A 23,368-nucleotide genomic window follows, 5' to 3' on the forward strand; every position below is an offset into this window, starting at 1 on the left:
ATCGCCCTATCCTGAATTTGAAGTCTCTGAACAGATACCTCAGAGTTCCCAGGTTCAGGATGGAAACGTTACGTTCCATCATTCTGGCGATGGAACCCGGGGATTATATGGTCTCCCTCGATATCCAGGACGCCTATCTCCATGTGCCCATAGCACCGGCACATCAGCGGTATCTGAGGTTTGCTATCCTGAACCATCACTACCAATTTCGGGCGTTGCCTTTTGGCCTTTCCACGGCTCCGTGGGTGTTCACCAAGGTGATGGCAGTTATGGCTGCCCACCTTCGGGGTCAGGGTCTACGTCTGTTGCCGTACCTGGACGATCTTCTGCTGCTGGCGAGCTCCCCGGAGGTGCTTCTTCGACATCTCCACCTGACCATTGCTTGTCTTCAAGCACACGGGTGGTTGATAAACTGGAAGAAGTCCTCCCTGATTCCATCACAGCGGATGGTTCATTTGGGAGCCCTGCTGGATTCTCGTCAGCAACGGATTTTCCTGACTCCGGAGAGGGTCTCCTCCCTGCAGCTGCGGATACACAGTTGCCTGAGCAGTTGCCGCCTGTCGGTCCATTCAGCTATGAGAGTTCTGGGGTCCATGGTGTCGACATTCGACATGGTGGAATTTGCCCAGTTCCATTCCCGGCCCCTGCAGGGGCTGATTCTATCGGAATGGAACGGGTTACCTCACCGGATCCGCTCTCAGATGCTGGTGTTGTCCCCGGAGGTTCGGCAGTCTTTGGCTTGGTGGCTTCAGACGGCGCATCTGGTCGAGGGGCGCCCCTTTTGGATCCCGGACTGGGTCCTGCTCACGACGGATGCCAGTCTCCGGGGTTGGGGGGCAGTGACCGGCTCATTGTCGCTTCAGGGTCATTGGTCCGCGGAAGAAGCACTTCTCCCCATCAACATCCTGGAACTGCGGGCTGTGTACAGGGCCCTGCAGTCGTCCGGCCCCGCTCTTCACGGAATGGCGGTTCAGGTGCAGTCCGACAACGTACATCAACCACCAAGGGGGAACTCGCAGTCGGGCAGCAATGTCGGAGGTGTCTCGCATTCTTGCTTGGGCGGAGTGTCACGTTCCAGCGATCTCTGCAGTCTTCATTCCCGGAGTCCTCAATTGGGAGGCGGACTTCCTCAGCCGTCACGACGTGCATCCCGGGGAATGGTCGCTTCACCCAGAGGTGTTTCAGCTACTCGTGGACAGGTGGGGGCTGCCGGATCTGGACTTGATGGCCTCCCGTCACAATCACAAGTTGCCCGTTTACGGGTCAAGGACAAGGGACGCAGGCGCCTGTCTGGTAGACGCTCTGTCGGTGAAATGGACGTTTCACCTGGCGTATCTGTTTCCTCCGATATCCCTGCTTCCTCGGGTTCTGCGGAAATTCAAGCAGGACGGCGGCGCGCTCGTGCTGGTGGCTCCGGCGTGGCCCAGACGTCCTTGGTACTCCGATCTGAGGTGCCTCTCCATCGACGCTCCGTACCTTCTTCCTCAGCGTCTGGACCTGTTGTCTCAAGGGCCCTGCCTTTACCCGGATCTGGGTCGGCTGTCTTTGACGGCGTGGCTCTTGAGACAGCCGTCTTGAGGTCTAGGGGTTTCTCCAGTTCGGTCATTGGTACCATGCTTAGGGCACGCAAGCCTGCTTCCGCGTGGATTTACCACAGGGTGTGGCGCACTTATTTTCAGTGGTGTGAATCCAGAAACTATGATCCGCAGGTGTTCCGGTTTTCCAGAATCTTGGAGTTTCTTCAATCGGGTTTGGACCTCGGCTTACGCCTGGCCTCTCTGAAGGTTCATGTGTCTGCTTTGTCCGTGTGGTTTCAGCGACGGATTGCTACACTGCCAGACGTTCACACCTTTTTCCAAGGTGTTCTCAGGATCCAGCCTCCCTTCGTGCCTCCGGTGGCTCCGTGGGACTTGGCGGTGGTACTGCGGGTCTTGCAGGGTCCTCCTTTTGAGCCGCTTGAGTCGGTGGAGCTCAAGTGGCTGACGTTTAAGACCATTTTTCTCCTGGCAATTGCTTCTGCCAGGATGGTTTCAGAATTGGGGGCGCTTTCCTGTCGCCCCCCTTTTCTGATTTTTCACCAGGACAGGGCGGTGCTCCGCACTCGTCCTGAGTTTTTGCCCAAAGTGGTCTCAAAGTTCCACATTAATCAGGAACTTATTGTGCCAGCTTTTCAGTCACCTGATCTTTCGCTGGTGAGGCTTCCTTAGATGTAGTCCGGGCACTTAGAATCTACGTGGACCGGACTGCTTCGGTTAGGAAGTCGGATTCTTTGTTTGTCCTCTTCGGTTTTCACAAGAGGGGTTGGCCTGCCAACAAGCAAACGTTAGCCCGTTGGCTTCGTTCAGTTATTTGTGAGGCTTATGCACAGGAGGGTTTACCTGTGCCAGCCTCTGTTAAGGCTCATTCCACTCGTTCTGTGGGTCCCTATTGGGCTGCTAGACGTGGCGCCTCCGCTGTTCAGCTGTGTAAGGCGGCTACTTGGTCTTCAATTCAGACGTTTTTGAGGTTTTATGCGTTTGACACCTTCGCCTCTCAGGATGCATCCTTTGGGCGCCGGGTACTCCTTTCAGCACAGGAGCGTCCCCGCCCTTAGTTGAACTGCTTTGGGACATCCCCAAGGTCAACCCTGTGGACCCCCTATGGACCCTGAAGTAGAAAACAAGAGATATGGTAAGAACTTACCTTTGTTAGCTCTGTTTCTACGAAGTCCATAGGGTCCACAGGGCGCCCGCCCTGACGCACCTGGCTTCAAATGGGCTGTGTGGCTGGTCACCGGTTTTCTGTCTCCCATTTCTGTGAGTATGGTTTCTTGTGTGTTCCAGTCTTCCTTCTCTCTGTTTAGTCTCCTCCTCCGGCCTTAGCTGCTTACCAACTGAGGTGCCTGTGGCCGGGGGCGGGGTATAGAGGAGGACGGACCCAAGTGCATCTTGGGAGCAGCAAAGCTTTAACTGCGTGGTGCCCGTGGATCCAGATCCAGCTATACCCCAAGGTCAACCCTGTGGACCCTATGGACTTCGTAGAAACAGAGATAACAAAGGTAAGTTCTTACCATATCTCTTGTTATTCGCAAAGTGACGCGAACAGAATCGTTTTAATCCGCAGACGCCGCGTGTGCGTCTTGTTTGCATCGCTTTGCGAATAAGATGCATGTAAAGGTAAAAAGTCGCACAAAAACATTGGTGGCGCTGGCGAGATGCAGGAGGCTCACGTCTGATGTTTAACGCGACTTGTAGCGCACAGAGGTAAGTTGTATGTGGACACATCTGTAATAGGCTGATCACGCTAGAGGCAAACACATTTGCTAATTGCGAATACAACACAGAACAGTTTAAATTGGATAGTACAAAGGCAGCACTGATAAGTATAGCACTGTGGTAAAAGACACAATATAATATAACAATACACTATAATTGTCATACTACTTCTTCTTTTATCCTAATCTGGGGAACAGAACACTGACGCTGGGATATGAGGGGGAGCCGAGGAGTAGACAATAAAATAGTTTATGCCTGAAACTCACCCTCCCTTTATATACCCTCCCCTTCCCCAAGCTCCTCAGTTATTTTATTAGTGCTTGCAGGAAAGGCACAAACTTAGGACTTTATTTTTATTTCTAGCTTGTACTTATTAGGTGTCTGAATCCCCTTTACGGGGTCAGACTAGGTAGCAGGGGGCAATATACCAGCAGCGGTTACCGGCGTCTGTCTCCTTCCCTACCACATTCAGCTCCTGGTCTCCAGAAGAGGTCACCACACGTGGGTGCTTGGGACCCTGTAAAAGTACCACAGAGATGGGCTCACACTACTGGTTATTCCGGTGCTGCTTTCCCGATACCCGTGGCTGGTTTAATTTATTTTCTTTCTTTTTTTCCTTTCTTTGCTATATTTTATCAATTAATTAATTAGACATAATTAGTCCCAGCTCCGGAGGATGGTATTTCTAAGCCTTCTCAGCGTGTGTTTCTGCCAAGGGACAAGATGAGGGAATTGCAGAGCCTGGTACGAGTACTCTTAGGTCCTGATTCAGAGCCGGACACTGACAGAGCGCTCGCTCTGAATCAGGGCCGAGCTATTTTTTTTTTGAATGGCCTCCTGCCCGCTCGCATAGCTGTGGGTGACCACCCACAGCTACAGCGAGCGGGCTGGAAGATGGTCGGGCTTGCGACGAGACTCTTGTGGTAGGGTCTCGTGGCCGCAAGCCCTGGAGTGCTTTCGGCTCAAACAGAGCCGAAAGCACTCCCACTGACATCACTTGTGATGTTAGTGGGGCCGGCCCCAGACGGTAGGCGTTCCCATGGGAACGCCTCCGTGTGGGCAGCCACGCCCCCGGCACGCCCCCTTTGGTACGAGACCCGGAGCGACAGCTTGCCCGTCGCTATGCGGGTCTTGCGCATGCGCACGACGGAGCCGGCTCCATCGTGCGCATACCCACTGGGCCACCACCGGCCCGCTTGCGAGCGCTGATCGCTCGCGAGTTGATCTGAAACAGGCCCTTAGAGTCTTCACAAGGTGACCATACTACGCTGCATGCAGCTATTGGTGAAGATGGTCGCTGCAAATGAGGCCGGTTCCTTTTGCACACTTCCATTCCTGGCCCCTTCAGCGTTTTATCCTGTAGCGTTGGAGGAGGTGGGATCCCTGCCTAGATGGGCAGTTTTTTTTCCTCTCTGTACAGATGCGTCAATCCCTGGATTGGTGGCTCAGCGCTGCCAAACCTGTCATGGGGTAGTCAAAAGGACACTAGTCACCACAGATGCCAGTTGCCAGGTTGGGGTGCAGTGACTCTTGGGTTCCACTTCCAGGGGGTTTGGTCACTTGAAGAGAGAAGCTCTCTATAAATGCGCTAGAACTAAGAGCGGTTTTTCGTGTTCAGGTCCAGGCACAAGATATCCTTAGGGGCAGGCGCTTACATGTACAATCTGACAATGCCGCGGTGGCGGCATACATCAACAAACAAGGAGGAACCAGGAGTCCTTTGGCGATGAAGGAAACCGTCCAGATAATGACATGGGCAGAAAATGTATATCGGCCATTTATATCCCTGGGGTGAACAACTGGGAAGTAGACTTTCTCAATCAACACATGGTTCACCCAGGGTAGTGGGTCCCTACATCATACCTTGGAAGCTTCATGTTCCACCTGGATGCAATGAGGTCCATCTTTAGCAGACCCCATCTGTCCACAACTTAAATATCCTTTTCATTTTCCATGTGGACCAGGCTATTCCGAAGGTGGTTTCACGCTTTCACCTGAATCGGGAAATTATTGTTCCAGTCTTGCAGTCCCCGTCGATTCGTGGATGGGGTACGAGCACTCTGTATATATATGGGGACAGGATTGCTGCTTTGCGAAAGACAAACTGTCTTAGTGCTTTACGACGCCCATAAAAGAGGCTGACAAGCGTCCATTGCTCAATGGATTATTGCAACCATCAAGCGGGCTTTTCTATAGCTGTGGGTGAGTCTATTTCCGGATCCCATTCGAGCACACTCTACTCTGCTGTGATCACTTCTTGGGCAGTTCAACAGGGTGCCTCAGTTGAACAGCTGTGTAAGGCGGCCACTTGGTCCTCTAGCCACAAAAGTGTGTAACCGATAAAATTTGCTAAATGTGTGTACAAAGATGCAAGGTTTTGTGTACAGCATTGTTTGTGCGTGATAACCATCAGGTTAGCGCACATTGCTGAATCAGGCCCTGTGTGTACACACACACACACGACTGTACTATGTAGCAAGACGCACACCCTACATTTTTATAATCAATTAGCACTCTAAGATTAAATGTGAGCTGGTTATCGCATTTAATGCTTTAATTTTATTTATCTTCCTGTCCCGCGCTGCTTGTGCTGGTGTTTTCAGTCCCGGGAAATGGGGTACTTAAACAGATGTGACAGATTTAGCTGATGGATTATCTTGCTTGTTTGTAGCTATTTAGGCATTAAGATGTTTTATCCAAATTGCTTTTCTTTTAGTGAGAACCTGAAGTCTCTGCTCAGAAATGAGGGCGACTGAAGACGCCAACACACGTTGCGTTCAGCTGGGGACAAAAAAAATATCTTCATATAAATTAACCAAATAAATATACTCTTCGCCGAAATCTACAAAGTCGCAACTTGAACTGGCAGACGCTACCTTCCAACCTCTGCCTGAGGGCCAAGGAGTGACTTAAAGCCCCTCTCCCGCTGTAGCTACATTGCAGAAATAGGTTTCTAGATTTCCATGCCTTCATTCGTCCATTAGTTAGTACATGTGGTCATGTGACTGTGTGGCAGAACCTCGTCTCGCCATCTCTCTGCTTCCAGAATGTATTGTTTAAAACCCATACGGCGTGTAGTTGGCTCTGCAGCCTCTAGTGGTGTAAGCTTGGTACTGCTGGTATAATAAGGCTGACTGTGCTGGTACAGGAGGGTGACTGCACCCCAGTGTTCCCGCCTTCTGCTCCTCTGTGGCAGTCTGGGGGGGTGTTGTCACTGCGTACCACCTTCTTCCAGTCTACAACTGACACTGGAGCCCAGCAATGTCATGTGTCCTCTAAATATCAATATCCAGAGATCTAATTGGATAAAAAGTTCTTGCGTAATTGAAAGCGGTCCTCCTCCCCCATTGTCAGCCTGGTAGGAGCTTGCAATGAGCGAACAGGTATAGATGGCAATGCAAGGGCGTTTCTTTAGGGGAGTGGGTCATGCTGTCACTGAGGGTGGAGGGGGGCATGCTAACACTTTGCCCTGTAGCCCATGAAGTCTAGGCATCACATTGGGTACAGTCTCTGCTGCTATAAGGATACAAGGATCACATTCTTAATTTAGGATCACTGATAATAAATATTAACAGGTGGTCCACGTTCCGCTGCATGCCATTAGTTGAAGCTGCTACTGTCCCAGCTTCATTGCATTAGATCACGGTGGTTTCATTAGCCGAAACCCGTTTTATTACATATATGATGTGCAAATTAAGCCACGGTACCCACTTTCGCTGCTAAAGCTGTGAGGCCCTGTTTATTTATTTTCATATAATGCTTTTTTACGTCTCTTTTTAGGTGTTAGTCATTTGGGGTGTAGTTAATACGGTTGTTTATGCAACTGGATCTTTTTTTCAGTTTAGCCAATGACAATGGTGGCCGGATAGGAACGTGACCCTGACACTTGGGAGTAGACCTGAGTGGAAGGATGATCTCCTGAATGGACAGCTTATGAAATCCAGGACTTGACAATTTTTTCTAAAACCTAGGAGCCAGGATGCAAGTGTAGGCGCCAGACCCCCCCCCCCCCCCCTTCCCCCGGGGCAGCATTACTGAGCACCTACGCCCCTGACAACCAGCCCCCATGGCCACACCACTAACTGGGTACCCTAGGTAAACCACTCTACCGCGGCCACATTACTGAGCAGCTGACCCCCCTCTCCAGACAACCAACTCCCAGAAAGACCACCCCTCCACAGCCAAAAAACCCCAGAGAGTGGTGGGCCCAGATGCAAGAATATGCTTTGGGCCCCCCTATGCAGTGCCCCCAGTAGTGGTCCCCCCTATGCAGTGCCCCCAGTAGTGGTCCCCCCTCTGCAGTGCCCCCAGTAGTGGTCCCCCCTCTGCAGTGCCCCCAGTAGTGGTCCCCCCTCTGCAGTGCCCCCAGTAGTGGTCCCCCCTCTGCAGTGCCCCCAGTAGTGGTCCCCCCTCTGCAGTGCCCCCAGTAGTGGTCCCCCCTCTGCAGTGCCCCCAGTAGTGGTCCCCCCTCTGCAGTGCCCCCAGTAGTGGTCCCCCCTCTGCAGTGCCCCCAGTAGTGGTCCCCCCTCTGCAGTGCCCCCAGTAGTGGTCCCCCCTCTGCAGTGCCCCCAGTAGTGGTCCCCCCTCTGCAGTGCCCCCAGTAGTGGTCCCCCCTCTGCAGTGCCCCCAGTAGTAGCCCCCCCTCTGCAGTGCCCCCAGTAGTAGTCCCCACTATGCATTGCCCTTAGTAGCGACCCCAGTAGCAGCCACCCCCCCTATGTAGTGCCCCCAGTAGTGGTCCCCCTATGTAGTGCCCCTTTAATCAGTGCCCCTAGAAGTGGCCCCCCCTATACAGTGCCCCCAGTAGTAGTCCCCACTATGCATTTCTCCTACTAGCGGCCCCACCCTGTATAGTGCCCCAGTAGTGCCCCCCCCCATACAGTGTTCCCAGTATCGGCCAGCCCCACCTATGCAGTGCCCCCACAGTAGTGGCCACCCAAACTATGCAGTGCCCCCTATGCAGTGTCCCTAGTAATGGCCATCCCCCCCCTATGCAGTGTCCCTAGTAATGGCCATCCCCCCCCATGCAGTGTCCCCAGTAATGGCCACCTCCCTATGCAGTGCCCCTTACATAAAACAAAAAAAAACGCAACTTACCTGATCCATGCTCCAGCTGACGACCGCCGCTGTCCACTCCTCCTGGCCGCTCTGCACTATGGGAGAGACGTCATGACGTCTCTCCCATCACCTGCTGCGGGGTGAGCCGGAAGGTGGAGCATGAGCTCCAACCCGGCTCACTCCGTGACCGACGCAGCCGCCAATGAGAGTCTGTCTGGTGGCTGTGTGTTTGTTACTTTGTAGTGTGGACCCCGCTCGCGGTCTGCACTAGAGGCCCCGGGTGTTGCTGAAAATCTGGTCGCCAGGCAACCAAATCTGGCCGCCATGACGACTTTGTCGAGCCCTGACATAATCCACAGAAGGTCCATGAATTCATTCAGATTTTCTTTTGTCATGAAATAACCGTGCCTAGTATACATAACATAGTGATGTTAGACTAGGTTTTATTAATCCGCCTTTCTAATCTGCCTTTGTGCTTCTGATGGTTTCAGCAGGTAGAGGTTGAGGTCTATCGTAAGGATTCTAAGAAGCTTCCTGGCCTCGGAGACCCTGATATAGACTGGGAGGAGAGCGTCTACCTGAACCTCATTTTACAGAAGGTCAGTAACTGCCCATGGTTGGGATGAGACTGGTATTGGGGAAGCCCATTTATATGGGCATCACAAGTTACAGATTTCTGGATTCTTCTGCATTAGCTACGTTCTACAAAGATTGGTTGATCCGAGCACTCCCAACATTTACAATAAAGACACCCAAGTGAGCTAATGTTTACCAGGCTACAAAATCCACCTCATACCTCATTTTAGGCCCAAAAAAGGAAATGGCTGTCATAGGAACCAGTTCCAACTTGATTTTGTTAATTTTGCATTCCTCAAGAGTTTCTGCAGGTTAAAAAATTTGGGTGGAGTGGACCTGATTTGGAAAAAGCAGAATCATGTGAGACCCCTATCTGAACCTCTAAATCCTACTTAAAGCTCCACCCAAGGAACTGTGGACGTGATGTAAAAATCCCAGCACAAGGTTTGCCAATGCAGCAGATGACTTGGGTGCCCTCACTGTATGATCTCTACCCAGCCAGCCATGGCGTGCACTGCCGCACAAGTGGTGTACACACTGTGTGTGGACGTCTGACCAGCAGAAGGTCACAGTACGGTGGCCTAGTGACTATAACCGGTCCGTGTGGTAAGAGAGATGACACTGCACATCTAAGCACACAGACTGCCCACAGCTCCGTAGTTGGGGAGATAGGAGTGTCGGGATATATGTAATGGTTATTAAAGGCCATTGAGAATCCTTGATTAGATAAGTGTTTACCAGGGAGTTGACAGTTCCTGGAGCAAATTCACCACAGCATCTAGAATTGTATTCCTGATGTCCTCCATTTTGGGAGTCCTGGGCATCTGTCTCCTGGTCCTACGAAAGTTCAAGCTGACTTCTAGACTTAAGCTAAAAGATTATCTGTCCAACCAGCCAACTAGTTGATTGGTTGGAATGAAAATTTGGTAAGGAATGAAAGCAAATGACAATCAGCAATTTGCTCCCAAACGCCGGAAAATGGACAAAAACTGTTGTTTGAACAAATTGTTTAAATCAAACATTTAACAAACTTGTCTGACGATCATTTTCATCTGTTTTCTGGCATTTAGGAGCAAATTACTGATCATCAGTTACTCCCATACGTTACCAGATTTTCATTCCAACTAATCAACTAGTTGGATGGTTGGACAGAAAATCTTTACGTGTGTACCCAGCTTTACTGATCGCATAAAATCATAAAATATTGTTCAATGCTGGCTACCCGAGATCTCTGGGTAAAAAAAAAAATATGTATACACACAAAAAAAAGGTGAATTCCATTGGTGGTTTAGAAGACAGCAGGTTTCAGTTCTCACTCTATGTTGGTGGGGTCTCTGATTAGAGAAGTGAGATTTCCGTTGGTGTCACTCGAGCGTAATTGTATGAAAACATTTTAAAAAATTGTTTTTTAAAAGTCGATGCGATTCCTAATTAAATTCTTATCTCGGAGCTACAAAACAGTTATGCTCACGGTTTCATACAACCACCCGAGCAGTGCATCGGTTTGTAAAAGACTGCGGATGCGATCGTACTTACAAGATTACAGATTTCTGAAAATTTTGCAGAGGTTAATAAGGTGGTAGGGGGGGGGGCCACAGTATCATTGGGACCGCTGCAAATTGCTTTCAGTGCGGTTCGTTCTTCCCGAAGCTGAAGAGATCCCTCACAGCGGCCTTAAGGATCTTAATTAGCGCAGTTAAAGTGGAAAAATGTTAAGTCAATTAAAGGGTATATTTACCAATGTGCGGGTTTTTAGAAGTGGAAGTATTGCCCATAACAAACAAATAGGATTCTATGTAACCTTTAACTAGCACGTTCTAGAAGATAATAGCTAGAATCTGATTGGTTGTTATGGGCAACATCTCCACTTCTATAAACCTGCACTTTGATAAATCTCTCCCTAGGGGGTATATTTACTAAAGCGTGCAGGGAGATAAAAGTACCAACCAATCAGCTCCTAATTGTCATTTTTTTTCAAACATAGCCTGTAAAATGACAGAAGCTGATTGGTTGGTACTTTATCTCTCTCCTCCAAACTTTGATAAATTTCCCCCCTAGAGTTCTAGTTTTATTAAAGTTCATTGCCTACACACATCAAACGGAACCAGTGTTAGGGGAGATGTATCCTATGTTTAAGGATTATCACATTGCTGGGTACACAGTAGATGAAATGTTGTCCAATCCCGCGTATTGGATTGACATACTGGGTGTATCTTCTAGTTAGTACCCGTGATGTGTGCGCTCTCGCGGGTTGCTAGTGACATCGCCCATTGGCCCTACTGATGGGGGATGTCCGTAATGATGCCATGCTGTAGAATGCAGCATGACATATATATATATATATATATATATATATATATATATATATATAATATAATATTTAAATTCGAAAAGTGTTAGTTTCTAAGCTTCCTGCCATACAGCAGCTGGCAATCAGATAATCAGATGCTGGAGGAACCAACTGCAGACCGCCTATTTGATTGCCTTGTCATTTAAACCTGAAAATACAGCAAGTGGTGACTGGTTTCGAGTGGCCCACCGTTTATAAGCCTCCTGGTGGAAGCACCGCTTACCACTTCCTCTTTTTGTTTAACTCTAAGCTGGCAATAAAATAGATTTTTAAATTCTGTGGTTGTTCCGCTTCTGCTTTGTTGGCCAGTAGATGGCGCTGTCCTGCTACCTGATCTATCTCAGGTGGAGATAAACCTGACGTAAGTCCGGCAAGCTCCTGCTCCTTACATGCATTAAGATGATGGCAAAATGGTACCATGCTGATGTAGGATTTTATCATCTTCATTGTCATTATGGGAGAATTCTTATTCCGCCTCCCCCTCCTATGGAAGACCAAGGGGTAGATTTACTGAAGTGGTGTTGCCCATAATAACCAAACCGATTGTAGTTATAATTTCTCTATTGCTTTCTAGAAAATGATAGAGGGGGAAGCTTTATCAAAGCTTGGAGAGCGAGAAAGAACCAACCAATCTGCTCCTGTCATTTTTGAAACACAGCCTGTAACATGGCAGTTAGAAGCTGATTGGTTGGTACTTTCTCTCTCCACTTTATCCATCTACAAGGTTTGATACACCTCCCCCAGAATCTGGTTGCTATGGGCAACACTAGCACTTTCTGTTTTAGAATCTTTAGTAAATCTACTCCCTAAGTGCACTTTTTTGCAATTCTTTTAATGAGCCTGCAGATAACGGTGTCACTGACCTGTGTAATAGGCTGCGGATAGGAAGCCTTTTCTGGCGGTCACCATCACGCACGGAGATGACCTTTTTTCTTTTTTTTTTTTTTTAACCTGTAGCTGGATTACATGGTGACGTGCGCAGTGTGCACCCGCTCCGACGCTGGCGACATTCACATCCATAAGAAGAAATCCCAGGTGCGTAGGAGGAATAACTATAAGCACCATATTGTCCCAAGGACGTCCACATAGAGAGAGTTAGTTGAAGTGAATACCTTGGGACATGGTGACATTTCAGGCCTCTGCCAGCTCCTCCATCCCACAGATGTGGCCACATACATCTATCCTCCATGCGCTACAAGTCGCGCCACACATAACGCGGGAGCGCAGAGCGCCTTTCGTGCAACTTTTTACCTTTTAAATGTGTCTTATTCACACAGTGATGTGAATAGCTAGCACAAGCAGCTTCTGCTGATTAAAATGATATGCGGCAGGCCTATGTTCTGTCTGTGCGGCTGTATCTGCAAGCGAAACGCTACGTTACAGCATGCTTGCCGACTATCTGGCTGCCCCTTCCAGGAGGGAGCAGCCAGATCGGCTTTACGGGGGAAGGGGGCTGGCCAGACTAAAAGAGTATGCGGGGGGACGGAGCCACGTGATCGCGTCACTTTGGCCCTGCCCCCGCTACACACTACCGATATTACAGGCAGCGTGAAGCAGGGGGCGGGGCCAAAATTACGCGATTCACGTCGAATCGCGTCACAGGCCCCCCGCTTTCGAGGAATTTACTGTAATTGTGGTGGGAGGCAGGAGGGGTTTGCAGCTTCCGGGAGACTTGCCTGCCTTCCCGGGAGGTCGGGAGCGGCACCCGATTTTTCGGGAGGCTCCCGACCAAATCGGGAGGGTAGGCAAGTATGCGTTACAGTGTCAGCGGCAGTAACACTGTGGAACGTAGCATTTCACATGCAGATACGCCCGCAGACGCACAGAGAACATAGGCCTGCTGTATATCATTTTAATCAGCAGAAGCTGCATGTGCTAGCTATTTGCATCACTGTGTGAATAAGACACATTTGGAGGTAAAGAGTGGCATAATAAGACGCTTGGCGCTACTGAGCCACGGCATGGCGCGGTTAGAAGGGCTGTTTAACGCGCAAGGAGGCTAGATGTATGAGGACACATCTGTAAGATCATGCGTAATTCTCATTTTCTGCTGGCGTTTGCCTAATACAATAAAGGTCTGTTGCTCTCATTAGATCTGCACCCTCTGTATGGACTAAATAAACAGTCCCCACCCACGCCTGTCACATGATTTGTTTAGGCCTAGTCAGTCTTTGGCTTTACAAACGCTGTGGAACCATAGGTCTTAGTACGCGGATATTTATATTTTATTCTTTAAGCCGCAACTGCCGGAGAACCAAACGTATAGCCATATCCCTGTGGACTGTGCTGTGCTGCCCTATACCTGCCTCCTGTCCGCTCACAGCTACACATAGATTCCTGACACATTTACACTCAATACTGATGTATAAATGTTTATTTGTACACCGACACATTCATTGTGGTCTCTGTCATTGTCCATTATCCTGCAGACAAGAGGAACTTTTTACTTTGCTCATCTGATCACTTCTCAACATAGTTACACTGCTGAAAAGTGGGAGAGGGGCGTGGTCATTACATGCAGGGGGTGTGGTCATATTACATAGGGAACAAGCAATGCCCCCGCCCCTGTAATGCATTTCGCCTCCCTCACCTGTGTAATAACACATTTTGTATCCCCACCTCTTCCCTGTAACAGACATCACTAATGAATTGCTGGGCATACTTGCTGCTGTGCTGCTGACTGCGGTAATATTTCTGTCCCGAGTCCCCTTCTGTATTTCCCGATGTTTGCTAGCTGTAATAACTGCCCCGTCCGCCATAAATTGGGCATTGATGGCAGGAATGGCACAGGAGGAAAGGATGCTTGCTTTTAAAATATCCGCCACCCCCTTTTTGGAAGTTCCCCTAGGTAAACTGATGCCATTTTTTTCTTGGGCTGAACCAGTATTTTTTGATTGTCGCCACTCAATTAACTAGGAGCTAGTGGTTTCACGATGTCATCGATGATGACAACACAGTGGCAGCCCGCCATTTGTGTAAGAAACTGACGTCCTGCAGACCTCATGGTGCGCCTGCCATGTTTTTAGGATTGCTGGGGGGTGGGGCTGCAATTTGTGTGCACGAGTCTCACTGGCTGTATTTCCTACTGTTTCAGCAAGTATTTGCCTCTCCAAGCAAGCACCCGATGGACAGCAAAGGGGAGGAGTCAAAGATTAGTTACCCCAATATCTTCTTCATGATTGACAACTTTGAAGAGGTAATCACATTGATCTCTTTTTATCACCGCGATGTATGACTTATTAGGGTAAGGAATCTGTGCTCATTTTTCTGTACACCTATTTGGGGTGAGTGGGAAATTGAGTGAGGATAGAGCGTGTCTTCACGGAGCGTTCCGGGGGTGCCCTGCTGCTCGTTTTGGCATACTGAAGAGCTCACTAAAGAAGCTCATTGGATGCGCACCAGCACACCTCCATCCTGTTTAAACCTCACGCTATTGTCCAACCTCCTACCACTTTAGAACCTCGTTCATTAATCAATACTTTGATGTTGGGCAAAATGTGCCTAGAAATGACTTTAGCGCATCTGGAAGGTGCTGAATACTTCTCAGTAATAGTACAGGATGAGAACCATTAACCGCTAGCTCCTACCGGCCCGTTGCTAACTTCTGCAGCTCCGTCATGCACTCTTGGTTATATCTAAGTGCACCAGCACAAGTCAAAGCCTCGTCCCCAAATAGGATGATTGTGCTGAGTCCACTAATGTTCTGCAGCTCGTCTGGGACTTCCAGTGTAAGCTGAGAGTTTCATTCCTGAAACCGTATCCATGAGACACCGGCCAAACGCGTCGCTTGGACCCGGGTACAACACTGAGTCATTATAATATTTGCGATAAGTGACAACATTGAGACTATATTCTAATGCTTTATAAAATGCTCATTTGTGTTCAAGGTGTTCAGCGATATGACCGTGGGCGAAGGCGAGATGGTTTGTGTTGAGCTTGTGGCCAGCGACAAAACAAACACGTTCCAAGGTGTCATTTTCCAGGGGTCCATCCGGTACGAGGCTCTGAAGAAAGTTTACGACAACCGGGTAGGTTTTGTGCTTCTGATGGGTACAGAGAGGTACAGTCTGTCATTCACTCTGGGAACTGCTACGGCCAATGTTGGAAAAAGAACTTTAATTTGTAATTCAAAAGCATTTTTACTTCGTTGGCGCAATATAAATTTTCTTTTGCTGGGACTGGAGGTGAATTTTTCGTGGACATTCCACTCGGGAGATTTTAGGTGGTGTTTGGTCAGACATTTATTGATTTGACAGATATAGGGATCTATTTACTAAGCCTTGGATGGAGATAACATTAATGGAGATAAAGTACCAGCCAATCAGCTCCTAACTGTCATGTTACAGACTGTTTAAAAAAATGACAGGAGCTGGTTGGCTGGTACTTTCTCGGTCCACTTTATCTCCATCTAAGGCTTAGTAAATAGACCCCTAATACGTCAGGAGAACAGAACTGATTAGTGACTTTATATAGAGTGAGTCACAGATTCGGCTTTATAAATGACACAAATACACTAAGAAATAACAAGTTTTATATATTCACGACCATTAAATCCATAAGAAAAGCAGCCTATGACTATGATCACACACACGGTTAGCGTTCTACCACTTACTGCGCTGAATAATCAAACCCTGGCCCAGTCTAGTCGCTGACTAGCGCCTTCGTGGCTTCTCGGGTTGCAGATTGCAAGCTCTTCAGCAAAGTGTAGTTACGTACACCTCCTGACCATATATCTAGGGGTAACCGTACTCAATCCGCTGTGTTCTCTCACAAACGTGCGCAGGTCAGCGTGGCGGCCAAGATGGCGCAGAAGATGTCCTTTGGTTTGTACAAGTATAACAACATGGAGTTTGTGAGGATGAAGGGACCTCAAGGGAAAGGCCACGCTGAGATGGCTGTGAGCAGGGTGTCCACCGGCGATACGTCTCCTTATGGCACAGAGGACGACTCCAACCCCGGCTCACCACTGCACGAACGGGTTAGTGTGACGTTCTCCTGCTTGTGCCTATAACCGTCTTTCGGGTCTCCTGGTGTCTTTAGATCAACTTGGATAAGAATAACTTGAGGACCTCTGTGCCCCGTGTCATTTGTCAGGAGGGGTGAGGTGAACACTTTTTGGGTAGGATGGTAAGGGATGCAGTTTATTTACCGTCGTCCTGAAGCTGGAAGCCCGGCTATGTACTAAAGATAGGTGTCTAAATGCCGACTCCTATCTTTAGCCAGCCACCGAAATCCCAAACGAAGGTAAGCAGGGGGGGGGGGGGGGTTAGTTATAGGCACCTTGGGGTTGGGCACCCCCTGGGGAGGGTTAGGGTCAGGCTAGGGTAAGGAGGGATTTAGACGCCACTGGGGGGAGGGTGGGGTTAGGTACCCCCTCTGGGAGGGTTAGGTTTAGGGTGCGGGAAGGGGGGTTAGGCATAACCGGGGGGAGGTTGGGGATAGGTACCCCCTCTGGGAGGGTTAGGTTTAGGGTGCGGGAAGGGGGGTTAGGGTTAGGCATAACCGGGGAGAGGTTAGGGTTAGGCACCACCGGGGGAGAGGTTAGGGGTAGAGGGGAGGGTTAGGGTACTTACCAGGCCCAGTCGGGATCCTGATGGTTCGGGCTTCCAGCGTCTGCGTTTAGTCCGCCGGCAATACATCCAGCGGCATTGCATACCGATTCCGATGGAACAACCTTGGGGAGAGATAAAGTGAAGACTTTGCCCATAATAACCGTTCGGCTCCTAGCTGTCCTTTTATAGACTGTACTAGATAAATAATGGCTAGAATTAGATTGGTTGCTATGGGGAACTTCTCCACCTGCGCTTCCCAACCTTTCCACATTACGTTCAGAGCAGAAATACTGACTGGTCTCCATATCACGTGGAAGTTATGGTGCGGAATTCCGGGTAGAAACGAATGGGAGGTCACTACAGCCGGCTCCAGCTCTTCCCATTGGGCCAGGGCTTGCAGTGGCTATGTGCCTGATTCAGGGCCGCACGCAATGGCGATGTTCATGTATTTGAGCGTTATTTTCCTACTGTGTGTTCGGGAAAATCCCTAAAAACTCCTAAGACGCATGCGATGGAGGCAGACCGTATCAGCAATGCCTTAGAAAAGTGATGGGTGTTTTTCGGGATGATTGGGAGGTGGCTTAGCGCTTGCGCGCTAATGGTCCGTGTTATAGGAGTCTCGCGGATGTGTCGGTGAAAGTTGTTGCGCAGACACAGATGCCCAACCCTTCACGTCGTAGGCCATACGCAGACTTTATCATAGGGCTGGTGTAAGTTACCATGGAGGGACCGATGGCGGCATCTAAACGCGCACTAGGCGGTATTGGCATCTACGAACGGGCTGTCTCATGTAATAATACTCTATTATATATGTTGTTTTATGCATTTCATTTTCCTTTAACGTTTATATAGTATATTTGTGAATGTGACGAGATGCAGATTTATATTGAATAAAGACTATTATAGAGTTTCCGGGCTTGTTGATTATAAATACACGGCATTAAATAGATGGTCGTTGGTTCCCTTTTAGTGCCATTCTCTGAATGGGACGTGATCTGATGTATTGGTTTTGGTATTTATTCATTTCTTATATATGGCGATTCTTCCTTTCCAGGTTACGTCGTTCAGCACGCCTCCCACCCCAGAGCGCAACAACCGCCCGTCCTTCTTCTCGCCATCTCTCAAGAGGAAAGTGCCCAGGAACCGAATAGCCGAGATGAAGAAGTCTCACTCAGCCAATGACAGTGAAGAGTTCTTCCGTGACAGTGACGATGGGGGAGGTGTGAGGAAACGTTTGTCTGTAATCACTATTATGCAAAAATACTTTAATATCCAAATAGTAATTTCCCCCGCGATTACAGTTTGCGCCTCCTTTTTTGTGGCTGGTAAAAAGTAGATCTGATACTCAGAAGTTTGAGCATAAACTCTTATGGTGATTGCCCACTGGCCGATATAGAGCGGCCGATATATCGGGTGAGCGTCGGCCAGTGTGTACCAGCGATATGTCTGTAAACTACGTCATTCACAGACATGTCAGCTGTGCAGCACAGCCCATGCCCAGTATATCTGCAGATATATTGGTGCATCTTGCTGTGTATAGGGCGGTCAGCTGACACTTGCTGCAGAGGCCACTAGTGATTGACAGCTGAACTGGGCAGGCACATATAAATCCCGCCCACTTGCGACGTCAATCACAAAGCATCAGGCCGGCCATTGGTAAGTGCGTACGCACTTGCCAAATCGCCAGATAGGACGGTGGATCGGCCGGGTGGCTGATCCGTCGTCCTAGCGTGTACCCAGCTTTAGACGCGCTCACAATAAGCCCTTGTGTCACTGCAGTTGGTATCCCTGTTGCATTATTATTTTTAACAGACACATCCTTACTAATGTTACGTAAAGCTGTGTAGGACCATTGCTAAGGATTCTCATCGCTATTAAGTTGCTTACCCGCTATATACTTCTGCTCTGCTCCATCAATCCCCCAGGCCGTAGTGGTTGGAGAATTTTGCAGCCTAAATAGCTGAGTGCCTGGGGACTTCCTCAAGATGTCGCTGATGGGCAATAACTTGCCAACAGTTGGCACCATCTTGTCATTTTGCGCTGCAGCCTGGTCAGGAGGTTGCGTTCTGTTATTCCCACTAACTGCGGAGTTCCATGGTCACACTGTTGTATTAGATCGCTTTTAGGTGGATGGTATGTGATTTTTATATATATATATATATATATATATATATATATATATATATATATATATATATATATATATATATATGTCTGCTTGTGATTCTCTCTACAGATATTCATAACGCTAGCAACCTAAGATCGCGCTCCCTCTCCGGAACCGGTAGATCTTTGGTGGGATCGTGGCTGAAATTGAACAGAACCGATGAGAACTTCTTACTCTATGCACATCTGACCTACGTCACTCTGCCGCTCCAGCGCATCCTGTCAGGTAACGCTGGGGGAAAGGGACATTACTCTAATTGGTGTCCCAATTTTTAATGAACTATGGGGGCGATTCAATTCGGCGCGCTGTTTGGTCGGACTTAAGGAGTTCTTCTCGCACCCTCAGGCGGATGCGAGGAGTAATCCAACTAAAGTGCCGGCCACCCGGCTGTTTTCCTGCTTAGCGCGAGAATGACAGCCGCGCGACCGGCACTTTAGTTGGAGAATGTCGGTTCTCGCAACTAAACACCCAGGTTAAGTTGCGAGAACCGACATTCCCTGTCTTAACCTCTTGCCGACTAAGAAAACAGCGCAGTAAATTGAATCGCCCCCTATGAAGTTGCTGTTTTATGTTTATATTTTTCTTCTCCTTTGTGCACTTTAAAGCTATAACAGCAGGTCATGTGGCAGCAACTCAATGCATATACGCATGCAGACTTGGTCAAGAGGTTCAGTTGTTGTTCAGACCAAATGCCAGAATGGGAAAGAAATTACTTTGGAAAGGGTGTTTGTGGCAGAAGGGGTGGTGGGAGTATCTCAGAAACTGCAGATCTCTTGGAAATTTCATGTACAACTATATATATTACAGAGAATGATGTATAAAACAAAAAACATCTATTTATCGGCAGTTCTGTGGGCAATAACTGCTATTATAATACATTACATTTCCATAGCTGGTTCCACAAACATTACAATGAGGTCAGTGTACTGTAATGGCCTCCAGAGTCCCCAGATCTCAGTACAATACAGCACCATAGGAATGTAGTGGAAGCGGGAGATTTGCAGCATGAATGTGCAGCCGACAAATCTGCAGCAGCTGCGTCCTGAATGATTCCGGCATCTTGTGGAATCTGTGTCACTGACACCAGAGCCGTTCTCATATTAGAACCTATTGGGTTGAGGAACTTGCAGTAATACACATTATTCCGTCCTTTTGGCAGAGGCCTCCTCAGAGGCTGCCGGGTTTGCTCTCAGAATGTTAGCAAGGATTGCGCTATTCTTTGCAGAATGTGATTGATCGTTAGTCTTGGCATCTCTGTGTTTTGAGAGTGTTATTTGCTTATATGCCCATAGAACCCCCTAGGGAGAAATAATAACCAAACATTTGCCTCCTGCTCTCTCCATTTTTTTTTTCTTTTCCCCCCACACACACACACTACCATTTGTATATGACCACCAGAGCGGATGCAACAAACTGCTGATATGCAGACCAGAGTGTGCTAGAAGCACCAGAGCAGAGAGCGACACCCCAGGCAGGAAACAGGAACTACTCAGGTTGTGACAAGTGAAGGGTGCTAGAGTGAACACTACCAAGCTGTAGACTGCACCCGCCATTGGTAGCAAGCAACACTGCACCCGGGCGGATGTCACCCTGCACATTGGGTGCATGTTCATGTGTAGTGTATAACGGTTGGGAGCGGGTAAGGTTTTGTGACCTGCCCATTACTACTATACCAGTTATCCACGGTTGACCGGTGTGGTCTGCCTAGTATGTTTGCCTCATTTCCATACAGCTCTCCTGCTCTCTGATCTTGTAATATGCTATATGTGATAGTGCTAGGTATCGGAGCATTGGACTGCACACCCATCTATTCTTCACTTCATACGGCCCTTTAATCTCTGCTCAGAAAATAGTCCATATTAAACCTATTAAATCTTGTCTCTTTCCTGCAGATATTTTGGAGGTGCGACAGAAGCCGATTCTCATGTCATAGCAGGGAACGTTGGCACTGCCTTTGGGGAAAACCGAAATTTCACTGCCAAAGTGCCTACCTGATCTGCAGTGGTTTCATTAGACAACACTACCACCTAGTGTCCAGGAGCGAACATGCACAGGACAAAAGACAAGCTCTGTATACGAAGTGTGGAGGCTGAAATACCTGTTGCTGGTACCTGCAGTAGGAAAGGGGTTAATTTAAAAAAAAAAAAATACCAGCTAGTCTTAAGTGCCTCTCTTAACCCTTCCTCCGCTGGTGTATGCTCGCTTACATCGTTCAGTCGTCTGGTGGGAGACTTTGTAACTGAAAAAAAAAAACAAAACAGGGGCTGTCGTAGAACAACTGTGCTTTATAAAGAGAACATTTTTTTTTTGTTATACCAACTTTTTACTGCAAGCGCAAAGCGAACAAAAGTGAACAGTATGCGCGCCAATGTATGTACGCAGGTTGGTAAAGGTTTTCAATGAATGTCATGACGTGATTCAGTGGACTATAAACTAACTTTGTATATATGTGTGTTTATCCAGCCTAGGAGTGCGTGAGAATAACGTGTAACGTAGAAGTTTTGTACTCTCCATGGAAAAGTACTACATTAATGTACGAGTCTGTATATTTGTTTATGCATTTTATAATTTATAATTTTTATTTTTTTTAGTGTAAAGGAAAGCGAGAAGAAAAATTTGATCTACCATTTCTTTTTTTTTTTTTATTATTATTATTTTTTTTTTTAAATGTAAAAAATTCTCTGTCGTCCCTTTTGCAGAATATATATACAGGTCACATCGAACTGGACGTAGAGTTCTCTGTACTGACAAGAAGCCAGTGACTTATTTGTATATTAATGGGGACTTGGAAGTAAGACGTGATGTAAATGTCAGTGTTTGTCGATTTCTTTGGGTCTTGGTTGTTTCTGTGTTGGGTTGTCCGCTCTGTTGGGAGTATGCACTCTGCCGCGCGTCTGTTGGTCCCATCTACATCTAAAAAGCTCTAATTGCGTTTATTTTGCCCATAATTTATTTATTTATTTTTTTTCAAGTCCAGTTCATAAGACGCGCGCACTGTCCTTGTAGGAGGTTATTTTTTTCCTATATATTATTTTTTTTTGTTTGTTTATAACCAGAAAATAATAAATACGCAGCTTGGACTGCTGCACTTAAACTCCTATGGGGGTACGGAGAGGAATCCCCAAACTTTTTTTTTTTTTTTTAAATTAATTAAATAGAATGTTAAAAATAACATGGCATATTGGTTTTAAATGCCATTGCCATAATTGTTTAGATCGTACAGGTGACCCCCGGGGAGAGAGTCAGTCCGCGAGCTAGACCAATGTTCAGCTTTATCACTTCACAAGGAACTAGTGACATCACAAGGAACTAGTGACATCACAAGGGCACGAGGCTGCAGTAGAACGAATGTTTAGCCCACAGCATGTGGCCGCCTCCACTGTGTCTTGGCCTTGTACACACTTTAAGGACATCAAATGTCCTCTAGCGTTAAAATTTGGATTTTCACTTATTAATTGAAAACGCGTATTTTTCACAGGTATCAGACAATTAAAGAAGTTGCTAATGTATTTATTTGTTAAAATATAATTTTCCAATGTATTCACTCTTTAACAAAAAAAAAAAGTATTATAAATTTAAACCTGCTGAGTAACCTGACTATCTTGTGTTTTCTAATTACCAGTAAATTTATAAATATACCTTGTTACTGATCTCTGCTAAATTATTTTGGAATGTATTTATTATTTAAACTCTTACATTGGGAACGTGCTGTCTGCAAGATGGGAGGAAGCCATTTTCTGGCTGCACCAATAATTAGAGATCAGATCACTTGGAGTCACTGGCATTAATGAGGCATGAGGCACTTACTTTTAACGCACAATTTGCCTCAATGGTTCCTAGTGATAATAAACATTCTCACAGCGGTTAGCAGCTATTCACTAGGGACCAGATACCTCCATTGAGGCATTCAAAGTGCCTCATGCCTCAGTCATGTTTCATTCCGATAACTGTGAGCAGCTGTCGGCCAAGACAGCAAGTTCACTTTTTGACAGCACACAATATATATGAAAGTGCGCCTCCCCCCCCCCCCCCCCCTTCCGCCACTCTAGTTATAAGGACTTGTATGTCCTTATTGCAGATGTGAGTGCTTTTGCTTTCTTACCAGGTGCCCTGCAAATTCACCAAATACTCCAAAGAAGAAGAATGTCTATAACAGGCGCACAAGGAATAATTAAAACATAACTTTTAATTCCCTGCAAATTCACACAAGATGCGTTACACACACTAGCATTGTTCCCGCTCTCCACGCCAACCTATTGTGATTAAAATGGTATTTATCACCACGTTCTGATGAATCAATAGGTACGACACATGAGTTCACAGTTGCATATTATTCTTTTTATTTATTTTTAAAGCAGCATCATCAATAGTGACATCCAAGGGCACTTGCCAGACTTCTCAAAGAGATGAT

The 23,368-nt window shown here is 47.6% G+C and overlaps 1 protein-coding gene across 3 annotated transcripts in view; it reads left to right on the top strand.

Moving 5' to 3' along the window:
• Positions 1-22,566, top strand: part of KIAA0930 (KIAA0930 ortholog) — a 54,231-nt gene extending 31,665 nt beyond the window's left edge. For 2 of the 3 annotated variants that reach the window (XM_088478373.1, XM_088478375.1), the window contains exons 3-10: positions 8,804-8,911; positions 12,196-12,273; positions 14,333-14,434; positions 15,126-15,266; positions 16,022-16,216; positions 17,845-18,010; positions 19,027-19,182; positions 20,850-22,566. In XM_088478373.1, the coding sequence (XP_088334499.1) occupies positions 8,804-8,911; positions 12,196-12,273; positions 14,333-14,434; positions 15,126-15,266; positions 16,022-16,216; positions 17,845-18,010; positions 19,027-19,182; positions 20,850-20,890 (987 nt within the window). In that variant the 3' untranslated portion in view covers positions 20,891-22,566. The remainder of the gene's footprint in view (positions 1-8,803; positions 8,912-12,195; positions 12,274-14,332; positions 14,435-15,125; positions 15,267-16,021; positions 16,217-17,844; positions 18,011-19,026; positions 19,183-20,849) is intronic. The other variant, XM_088478374.1, reaches the window with a different exon arrangement.
• Positions 22,567-23,368: the final 802 nt, after the last annotated feature.

The sequence above is a fragment of the Taudactylus pleione genome, unplaced genomic scaffold (assembly GCF_031769625.1).
Source record: "Taudactylus pleione unplaced genomic scaffold, aTauple2 ptg000212l, whole genome shotgun sequence".
NCBI classification, from domain to species: Eukaryota; Metazoa; Chordata; class Amphibia; order Anura; family Myobatrachidae; genus Taudactylus; species Taudactylus pleione.